The 11351-nt window shown below is 41.9% G+C and overlaps 1 protein-coding gene across 1 annotated transcript; it reads right to left on the bottom strand.

Moving 5' to 3' along the window:
• Positions 1-570: 570 nt before the first annotated feature.
• LOC311038590 (uncharacterized protein) lies at positions 571-1763 on the bottom strand (the record flags this gene model as incomplete). Its single annotated transcript, XM_084048163.1, has 4 exons — positions 571-766; positions 878-952; positions 1031-1139; positions 1685-1763. The coding sequence occupies 4 exons, from the start codon at positions 1761-1763 to the stop codon at positions 571-573; spliced, it is 459 nt and encodes a 152-aa protein (XP_083904289.1).
• Positions 1764-11351: the final 9588 nt, after the last annotated feature.

Below are 11351 nucleotides of genomic sequence, written 5' to 3'. Positions count from 1 at the left end.
ATAACACAAGGTATTCAGGGAATACAGAGCCCCACAATAGTTATCTTAATTAGGTTTCATAAATAACATAAGCTTATTTTCTGAAAGACAATAAAAAAGTAAATAAAAATGAACATCATAAATTACATCAGTCAATAAATATATTCATGTAATAAATAAATTCTTAAATTGGTGACAAGTGCTGTAATCAAACCCCATAAATCAAGTCAGAAACAAGGCTCTGGAGCTAAAAGCATTCAACGTTAATAAAAACTTTTGAAAAGTTCACTCTATTTGTCCGCAGACCCCGGTCCCTTTGAAAATATTTTGTGCCAGAGACCCCCATAAGAGAAGACTTGTCAAGATGTGTCTACATTTTTAGAAAACAACGGATGGGCTTGTCGATCCGTTATGTTTTAATAGACAAGTCATAAAAGAGAGTTTTAGGTGTTTTGTTGGGGACCACTGTGGGTCCCTGGACCTGCATTTTGACCACCAGTGCAAGGTCATTGGCTGGATGTGGAGAAGATGGCGTGCTATTGGTCCACCGGCCTGCTGAGCTGAGGTGAGCTTTATCCTCCTCAGTAGACATCACTGTGATGAGGAGGAGGAAGGAGACGAATGGGAAGGAGAGGAGGGCGTAGGAGAGGAGGAGGTAGGAGAGGAGGGGTTAGGAGAGGAGGGGGTAGGAGAGGAGGAAGAGGTGATGAGGGAGAGGAGAGAGGGAGTGGAGTAGGAGACGGTGGTGGAGAGAGGGGAGGAGGACTCGGCATTCCTGCGTGCGGCCCTGTGATGAAAACAACACAGAAACAATGAAGTTTAAGCTTTAAGGATAAGGTTGTTTGGTGAATTAATTCATGAATTAAAGAATGGACAAATTAGCGAATGATCGTCTTACCGAAACGCTTTGATCTTGCGTGTCACCCAGGGAGCGGTGAACTGACTGCAGAACATGCCTTTCTCTGTCTGAAAACTGCAAGAACAAAACAGTTTAGACAGATATACTGTATAGACAGACAGACAGACAAACAGACAGACAGAAATAACTCACATGACAGCAGTGACACATGGAAGGTTCCTCCTCTGGACCCGGTATCCTATGATAGGTTCTGTTATCTCCTGTCTGCTTACTCTAGTACAGCAGGCTGACAGCTTTTCAACTGTAAGGAAACAACAAATGGATCAAGTTTCTGTGTTTGGTTACCACCGCTGCAATGCTATCACAACAGCTCTACTGGATGCAAGGTATATAGTTGACTTAATAAATGAAAAAATAAAAAGCATTTCAGTTGACTGAAATAAAAATAAAAATGAGGCTTTAAGAACAAACTAACTGAAACTGTGTTGTGTGTTTACAAAAACTAAAACAAGCTAAAATCATAGAGAAAATGTCCTTAGTAGTCTTTGTCAGTATCCAATATTTGTCTCAGCTCACTGTGAGCTTGTAGATCCGTTATTTCTACATTTTCTCCAAAACTCGAATGAAAAACTACACTAAAACTAAACCTTATTCACAAAATAACAACTAACTAAACTAGCAAATATTCTTTTTTTCAACTGAAATTGAAAACAAAAGGAAATAAAAATGTAAAACAAACGAAAAATTCTAAAAAATCATAACTCTGATTGGGTGTACAGTATTATGTATTCTATAAACCGTATAGTACAAACAAATACAACTACAGTATACTAGTACAGTACTCACCAGCTGAGCCCATGTCAACCAGGGTCACCAGTATTACACACATCACAGAAGTCTTCAGCAGGATTCCACAGGACACCATTGTACTTGTTGATACAACTTAGTGTGAAAGGAATGAATACAAAAAAAGAATGTATCAATTCAATTAATATATATATAATATATAATATATATAAATAAATAAATAAATAAATAGGTGAGTTCAATCTTCTTCTCTCCTATTTTTTCTCCTCCGTCCAGCCCAGTGATCTGACAAGATTGATGTGTCTCTGATATTTAAGGCCTTGAAAAGCAGAAGTTCGACCTCCAAATTAGAGTGGATGTACAGTATGACTGAATAGTTTCTTGCCATGTGCCCTGCAGATATTGGCCAACAGGAAACACTTTCATCAGTGTTTTATTGTAAATTCTCAAGTGTGAGGTAATTTTTTCCACTGTGACACTGGTCCTTGCCTTCGGTTTCCCTGGAATTCTCCACTACTTAGAAACCGGAAGTATGAAGCGAAAATAGTTTGAGGCCCTGAAAAAGTTAAATTGAGTCTTAAAACTTAACCTTTGTTTTATCAAATGTAAATACTTTGAAGGACTGCATTCAATATATAGTATTAGTATATATAGCCTAATATTATTATTATGTTTTGTTTACTTACTTGTGGGGGGGGGGGGGGGGAGACAAGCTGGTGAACACTGAACAAGCTGGTGAGGACGACTAGCACCATAGTTGGGAGTTGAACTAATCTGGAGACGGCGGAGGAGGAGAGGATGAGGAAGGAAGCTGGATGATATCATGGAGAACCCCATCCATTCCCTATGATGAGCTAGTGAAAATGAGGAGCATGTTCAGCCACAGACTCATCCTTTGCTAGTGCGTCTGTGCGTGTGCGTGTGCTTGTGCTTGTGTGTGCGTGTAATTCGGGGAACATTACCCTATAAGTATTGGCCAATCACAGGTCTGCCTGATGTGTGAACTATGGATAACTGTGACTCAGCAGATTACAGTCATCATTTCTTCAAAATAAAAGAAGACAATCATTCAGGTCTCATGACATTTATCGACACATTTTTCTGAGACCCTCCCTGAGTAACCAGTGGAAAATGTGTACAGTCAATGTTGATGACTTTGTTGCAACACTGCAAAGAGCCCCCTTTAGTCTGCATACGACACGCCTGCTGCCATCATCAACATACAGCAAGAGCAACAGACAGATATACACACTACTATACGGAACGTCATACTCAGCTTACAGGTTACTGGTATGAAAAATAAAAAATATGTACAAGAGAAAAAAAAGGAAAAGTGCGGGGGGCCATTTTGGAATTGCAGCCACCTGAAGATGTTTCTTTAGGGCAGTTTTGAAAGTGAGTAGGGTTTTACACTCCTTTACTCCTTTTGGTAGGGCATTCCACATCTTTGTTGAATAGCATGAGAACGAGTTCATTCCCTTTGTTGAGCCAAATCTGGGTTGAATCCGTGGAGCTGCCTCTGGTGTTATGATCGTGGACTTAATTTATGTTTTGGAAGTATTTTGACAAATACAGGGGGATCCTGTAGGAACCGATTTTTAAGTTTAGTATGCTGACATAAAGTAATTGGGTTAATGTGTATTCATTTTGTTAATGTGTGTGTAGGTACTGTAGGACTTGGAGTGAGGAATAGCGAGGTGGTAAACTTGCAATACTGTGTGGTTTGTTATGGCTACATGGGCTCTGTGAGTTACGGTGTTTTCATTCCGCGGGTCTGCTATCTCCTCTCTGTTCTCCACTCTCCAAGTCCCCTGTTGGTACTTAACCTGACAGGGAGAGCATACTCTGATATGGATTACTTTTTGTACTTATTACTTTGGGTACTTTCTAAGTACCGCCCTGTCTATGTGATACTTTGAGTACTTTGTGGGCCGACCCTAATGTCTTGTGTTGTAATAAAGCTTGTGTGAGTCGGTGGGCAGGCCAGTTGTGATTAGACTTCTGTCAGCACACCTCCTTGTCCGGCAAGTCAAATACTGAGATCTCAAAGTTGTCCGCGTGTGTTTATTTGAATGTGTGATCTGAGCCTAAGGTGTTTGTAAAATGATAAAGCAATCTATCATTTCACTGGTCCTATTCGAGCACGGATGTCAGAGCTGTTCCAAGAAGAGTAAGAAGGAAGACGACGCCGGGGAAGACTGCAAGCAGCCAGGACTCGGTAGCCCGAATCCTGCAAAAAATCCTGGAGCGTTGAATTCGGGTCCAGGCCGGCGTTCATCTCGTCTGACATCTTCTCTTCAAGGAACGGCCGACGGCATTTGAACCTGATTACACACCTATAAACATACACGTAAGTTGATCCTTGTGTGGATCATTCTTGAATATTACTCAAGTGTAATGTTGACAAATGTGCCTAACATGTGGTTAGGATAAGGGTCCTTGTGTGGACACTTTGGTGGTTAATATTATTTGTGTATGATATTGACAAGTGTGGATATTTCTGAAGAGTTATATTCACTGTTGCTGTGTTTTAGAAGCAACTGAGTGGCTTATAATTTTCTGCAAAGTGTATACTGTAGTGTGTATGAAATCACAGATATTGACAGACGTGCGTCATCACTATGTGTATCCAAAACGCGATCTGAGTGAGTTATCCGGGTCTAACGATTTTCTCTCCGCGGTCATCACTATGTGAGTGAGCCGTGGGCACTTTTCCGGATCTGATCATCTAGAATAACCCACAGAGTATCTATATTCAGTCTAAATCTAGAATAACCCCCATTTCATTCTAAGGGGTGTTCGGTCTGGATTGGATGAGAGTACTCTTGGGTGTTCAATGAGAAATCCGTTGGAACGTGGTGAAACTGAATGTGTTTATATGTCTTGTGCTTAATATTACTGAAGTGTGATATTAAGATGTTATTAATGAATGTGTGTCGCCAGTATACAGCAGTGCATATAGCCCTCGAATTTTCTGCAATTGTGTACTGAGAAAAGAATGAGGTAAGTAAAAGTCACGGTGATTGGAAAGGCCCAAGGTCTCACAATTCCCTCTGGAAAACACTATTGGTAGTGGTTTTTTAGAGCAGCCCCGTGGGCTGGTGAATTTTGGGAAGTGTTTGTCACGGAAATTGCAAGTCCAGGTCTTGCAAAATCCCTCTGGAAGACACTAAAAGGTAGTGGTTTTCCAGGGCATGTCACGTGGACATGGTGAATTAAGGGTGTGATACATTTGTCCAGTATACAGTGATGCATTAAATAAACCCTCGAAATACACTTAGTTACGATAAGAACAAGATATTAATAGTGGTTAAATAATTCCTACACATTGAACGGAAAATCATAATAACCACACATAATTCAGGTTTCACCCACATAATGGTAAAGTGCCCACTGATATATGAAGACATAAGAGGAAGGAGTCTCAATTGGAGACATGAGGTGAGATTGTATATCTGGTATTGTCTATATGTGGTTCCTTATAGACGTGTGTACCTAATTCTGTGTGAATCAGGTTAGCTACCTGAAAGATTCTGTGTGATCATTATGTGAAAGGTGTGAAATTCTGTGTGAACACCTGAAGTACATGTGAAAGGTGTGAGATTCTGTGTGAACACCTGAAGATTCTGTGTGATTCTGTGTGAATCAGGTTAGCTACCTGAAAGATTCTGTGTGATCATTATGTGAAAGGTGTGAAATTCTGTGTGAACACCTGAAGTACATGTGAAAGGTGTGAGATTCTGTGTGAACACCTGAAGTACAGTATGTGAAAGGTGTGAGATTCTGTGTGAACTACCTGAAGTACTGAAATATAGGAAAGATTCTGTGTGAATCATTATAGTGTAAATGTGAGAGTGAAAGTACAGTTTGATTGTGTGGGGCCCCCATTGAGTGTTGTGTGTTTCTGTGTAGATGCCTGTGAGAGTGAGTATGAGGGAATCCCTGAGAGTAAAAGTACTTTTTGTGGTCTGTGTGAATGCCCCAGCACAAGCAGAGAGAGAGATAGCGACTGCTTGAGAGAGAAGTGTGTGTGGTGTTGGAAAGTAATTGAGTACATTTACTCAAGTACTGTACTTAGATACCAACCAATAGGGTTGCTGTGTGGTGCTGTGTGTGTGGGTGTTTAGAGGAGTGTGTGTGTGTTTTCAGTGTCTGTGTATGTCCTCACGAGTATAGGAATACAAGTGTGTGTGTGTGTGTAGGTTAGGGGGTTAGGCTCCCCGATCCCTGCGCACAACAGGCGGCAGCGGGGTCGCAAGGCTCCCAGAGCACGTTAAATACCACATATAGTGCTGGGGAGAGACTGAAAAGCCCCCGTGTTCTGTCAAGGATGAATTAACATCCTGTCTGTGTAAACAACCGTCTAGTCTGCGTGGGTGTCGCACATGGCAACATTTTGAAAGTCACAGCGTTGAAGTGTCACCTGTGGGTTTTTGTAAATGTTGTGATGTGTCAGGCACTGCGTGGTAGGTGGACGACAGTCCACACCTAGCAGAGTGTGCAGTCTTGCGGGACGGCCTCTGTGAAAAGGCAAGGCTGGTGAAAACGGTTAAAATTCTGGTTCCCGTAGCCAAGCGGGGCCAGGACAAGACCGTCGGTTTCCTGCCTGGGGCGCCAACCACGCCGACAGGTAAGGGGTCGCTATCGACTGGGTCACCGGCCGGTCGGGTCACAGGTGACATTAAGACCATGCGATGCCTTTGGAAGGTATGCTTGGCCGTCGTGCTCGGCTCAATGTACAGTCAGGCCATCACAAGCTCAAAGCGACCGCCGCTTGTGCAACAGTTACTAAGCGAGTGATGCTCCTGTGATCGGTGGGCTTTGAAAAGAAGACGCCGGGAAGCAGGAGACTTGAATTCTCTATCCAGGGTGACCTGGGTGTAGACCTCAAGTGGAAAGGGGTCTAGCCTAGGACTGCGTCCCGGTGCAGGAGGCACAGGAGTGGGGAGGTCCGAAAGACTTAAGCGGTGTGTGTGTGTGTGTGACACTGTGTGTGTGTGTGTGTGTGACACTGTGTGTGTGTGTGTGTGTGCACGTATGTGTGTGCATGCTGTGTGTGCACGTGTGTGTGCGTGCTATGTGTGCGTGCGGGTGTGTGTGTGCCGGTGGTAGTGAAGGCCCGGCTGTGTAACGTGAGAGAGAAGCGGGGACTAGTTTTTACCATAGTAATGCTACTGTTAAATTGCCCCTTGTTTTTGTTACATTTTAAACAAGATACAAAGTGTCTACCTAGTTAAGTAAGCCTTGCCCAGCAACAGTATGAGGCCCATAGGGGAGGAGCCTATCTCCTGTTTCCTTAGTGTGAGCGAGGTTTGATGTACAAGTACACCCCCCTGGACACATGATGTTAAAGATGTTTTTATGATTTCTGTTCTGTGGCAAGAACATTGCACTAATTTAAGGCCCTTAGGTTTTTGCTCTAACCGCCTTGATCAAAGAAGCACAGGCCGTCACTTAATGGTTATTAAGTACATTGTTACAGTAAGGGGAGGTTTGAGTGACTTAAGTGAATATTAAGACAGGTTAAACTGCACCTCAGTTGAGTATCACATGTTACTGTATAGCCCAAAGTTTGTGTGCGGCTTTCTGGATCATGGATGCGGCGAATGACACTGCAGGGTCATTGGTCACTCCATTATGCCTGGAGTAGCTCACAAGCTTTGGGAAGATAAGGGAGCAGTTTTATTAAAACTATATTCAATCAATTTTTGTTTTTGATTATCATAGGTCTAAAATAGAGTAAATGACAGGCCAAGATAGTTCTATTTTTGTAAGTGACATGTGTGTCTTAACTAGCTGCTAAATAAGTGAATATAATAAAGCCATGACGTTTGTAGTGTTGATTTACACCACCATAATAGTATTTAAAAGAAGCAATGGCAATTTTTCCAAAAATGGCAGATCTACAAGCTGCAGATCAGTTGTTGATTTTCAGAAATACTTAATGATGAAGAAGTTAAAAATTGCACAAGTGTGATGTTATCATTATAGTAATTGTCTGATAAAGATGTAACCTTAAGTATTATTTGAAGTAAATAATAATCACTCCCCTAGTTTCGTCTCAGGTCATCACTTATGCTGCATCCTCTACACGTGAGGAATGTGTTAAAGCACTTAGAGTGGGGGTACCTAAATTTACGAGCCCCAATGGCTAAGTAGTGCATTCCATATAGATACGGTGCACATGGGCCCGTCACTTTGCCTGGAGAGTATTTCTACTCAAGTTGTGGCTGGTATATTTACTTAAGTAACTAAGTAACTGGGACAAGTGAAAGCATGAGAAGGAAAGAGAAACAATGCCCCTATGCAAGTGTTAACTATCAAGGAAGTTAAACATTTGTTCCCATGAGACTTATCTTTCATTTGTTATGACTGCCTCCAGTGTCTCAGGCCCCATTTCTCACTTAGTTTTTACGTGATAAGCACCACACCAGTTCCTTAGAACAGAAGACCTGAGGTTTTTGTAGATGAATTGTCAATTGATACTGACCATATTAATGATATACCCGGTTGAGGGCTACGGCCGCCACTCACAAGTTGAAAATAATTGATATGAGGGTGATAGTGATCTTTTGTCCTATACATAGGTTTTTGACATTATCCGCAATCGTATCTATCATTATAGACCATAATCAATTGACATTCTATTATTTCTCATTATGTGATCATTAATGAAAAACCTTGTCTTATCCCCTATATCTGAAGTTTACAAGCATTGTATAAGTGAATAGTTATTATTGAATTGAAAGTGTTTGAAGTAGGTTTAAGACTTATATTTGAAGTAAGATAATTTGTTAATCATTATAGTGGCTCCGTGATGGCGCTGTTCTTAATTAATTGAAGTATAATTAGACATGACCATGTCTGGTCATGGCTAAACAGGAGGGAAGGTACACCAAGGTACACCTATTAAGCAGCATTTCCACACCAACAAATTAACACTTACAATTTTCAAAATAAAAAATTATACTAAACAGTTTTGCATGACAATTGTTGTTTAGTGAGAAGTTGAATGACACTGTAAAATTGAGGTTGAAGAAATTACATGGCCCAAATCCTTTTGAAATTGTTAATGGTAAAGAGTTTAGACTCCCAATCAAGGAGTGGGGAGGTCCGAAGGACGTAAGCGAACGTAATTCAGGAAGTACAAGATGTAGATGAGGGAAAAGCTGGCTGATTGGTCTCTTGTCAAAGTGCCAATAATCTGTCAGAATTCCTCTCTCTCCGCAGGTACAATCAGGATTGGAGCCTGGTGACCTCGTCCTGCTAAAAGCCATCAAGGAATACTCCGAGGTGCGATGGTCCCTACAAGGTCCTGGTTGCCACGCCAACTGCCATAAAGATCAAGGAACGTGCTACGTGAATCCACAAAAGTCACACAACCTGGTGCGGACACTGTCGAACATTAAGCGATGAGGTAGCACCAGCGGAAAGATGGGGCCTAGCGTTTAGAGCTGGGTCAGATCTAAGGTTGGAAGAAGATTTCTTACCCCCACTCACAAATCCTTGTTGCACTTAGAAAGAACATTGAAGCACCAGTGGACTTCGGTTGTGGTTTTTTATTTTTATATTTTCCATGTATATTTTTTCTATGACTGTATCATGTATTTCTATTATTAAATTGACTCGCAGGACAAGGAGGAATGCTGACAAAAAGGTTTCTCATCGACTACACCTTAATGCCTGGTACACCATGCTCACGGAATCGCCAAAGCTAATGATAATGATGATTGTTATGTCTGTACACACATGCCCCCGTCTGCTACACACCCTACTTTCCATGCTGTTCCACTGACTGTTCGTGAATATCAATGTCTCGAGTTGCTTCTCACCAGTGTGCCTTGGCTAAATGATACTGTAATCAATATGCGTGATAGAAGCTATCTGCCGTGTGAAACCTACAGTGAGTTCGAATACAAATGACAAGTACACTTATACGTCCGTATGTCCATCTGAATCCAAATGTGGTGTTTCCCACATGTTATGCTCCAGTTCTGTCTATATGGGTCAGATCAATGAACACCACTGTAAAGTATGCTGGCTGTGAAGAATACAATCTCAATGGTAAAACGTTCCCATGGGTAGAAATGGACAAGAAAGGCAATATTACAGCTAACCGATGTGAATGTGTGAGTGATGCGTCTATGATCGCTAAGAATGGAACATACCCGTTAGATAATGTATTCTGGCTGTGCGGAATGAAGGCACACTTAAAGCTACCTGCAGATTGGGCAGGGGTGTGCTCGTTAGTTTGAATCTTAGACCCCACGTACATTATCTCTGCGAAGCCATATCCTAATGCTGCCCAGAACCGTGAGATAAGCCAGCTACGTTTAATGACCCTTCAAAATAGATGGACCCTCGTTGACCGCTAATGGGAGGGTGGATTCAAGCTCTGTGTGAACTCGGTAGGCTACTATGCTTCTTTGTGCTATGCTGCTGTTCTGCGTTCTACAGTATGTGTCTGTGCTGTTCCCTGCCTCAAAACCGTAGTGCAACGTATGGTTGCTGGTGCGTTTATTCAAACATATGCTGCGGTTGCTTTGAGTGATAGGGATTTCAAGGATGACGATATAATATCACTTCGAGCCCTGCATGACAAAGATGACGCAGAATAAATGATTTAGAGCCAAGGCCACTGTGCGAGGAGGCAAGAAGTTTTTGTTGATTTCATTAATAAAGATCCTGAAAAGGTGAAAGCAAGAAGAATGTGAAGATTAAAAATGAATAAAAGGAGGGAATGTAGGAACCGATTTTTAAGTTTAGTATGCTGACATAAAGTAATTGGGTTAATGTGTATTCATTTTGTTAATGTGTGTGTAGGTACTGTAGGACTTGGAGTGAGGAATAGCGAGGTGGTAAACTTGCAATACTGTGTGGTTTGTTATGGCTACATGGGCTCTGTGAGTTACGGTGTTTTCATTCCGCGGGTCTGCTATCTCCTCTCTGTTCTCCACTCTCCAAGTCCCCTGTTGGTACTTAACCTGACAGGGAGAGCATACTCTGATATGGATTACTTTTTGTACTTATTACTTTGGGTACTTTCTAAGTACCGCCCTGTCTATGTGATACTTTGAGTACTTTGTGGGCCGACCCTAATGTCTTGTGTTGTAATAAAGCTTGTGTGAGTCGGTGGGCAGGCCAGTTGTGATTAGACTTCTGTCAGCACACCTCCTTGTCCGGCAAGTCAAATACTGAGATCTCAAAGTTGTCCGCGTGTGTTTATTTGAATGTGTGATCTGAGCCTAAGGTGTTTGTAAAATGATAAAGCAATCTATCAGATCCCAATGGCGTATCTTGTAGACCAGGCCCATTGTAAGTTGCTGTACTCTGTCCTCAACCCTAAGCCATCCAATCCTAGCAAAAATTAGCAGGTGTTAGATGGCTTTTGTGTTTGAGGCCAAGAAGTAGCATTACTAGTTTGTTTTGGGATGTTTGGAGCCTTGTTTTTAAGGCCTTGGTGGTGCTGTGATACCATGAGGAGCATGCATAATCGAAATGACCTTGTATGAGGGCCCCTGCAAGTATCAAGGTATTCTTACTGACTAGAGAGGCAATCCTATACAAAAAGCGTGTTCTTTGGTTGACCTTTTTGATCACTCTTTCTGCCATTTTGTCACCGGAGAGGTTTGCCTCCAAGATGGAACCCAGGTAGGTAATTTCCTCCTTTCTTGTGATAACATCATCACCCGCTTTGATTGTGAAG

The sequence above is a fragment of the Gymnoscopelus microlampas genome (genome assembly GCF_963454915.1).
Source record: "Gymnoscopelus microlampas genome assembly, chromosome: 22".
NCBI lineage: Eukaryota > Metazoa > Chordata > Actinopteri > Myctophiformes > Myctophidae > Gymnoscopelus > Gymnoscopelus microlampas.
The sequence above is the reverse complement of the archived record's forward strand: the minus strand, read 5'-3'. Positions and strand labels throughout refer to the sequence as shown.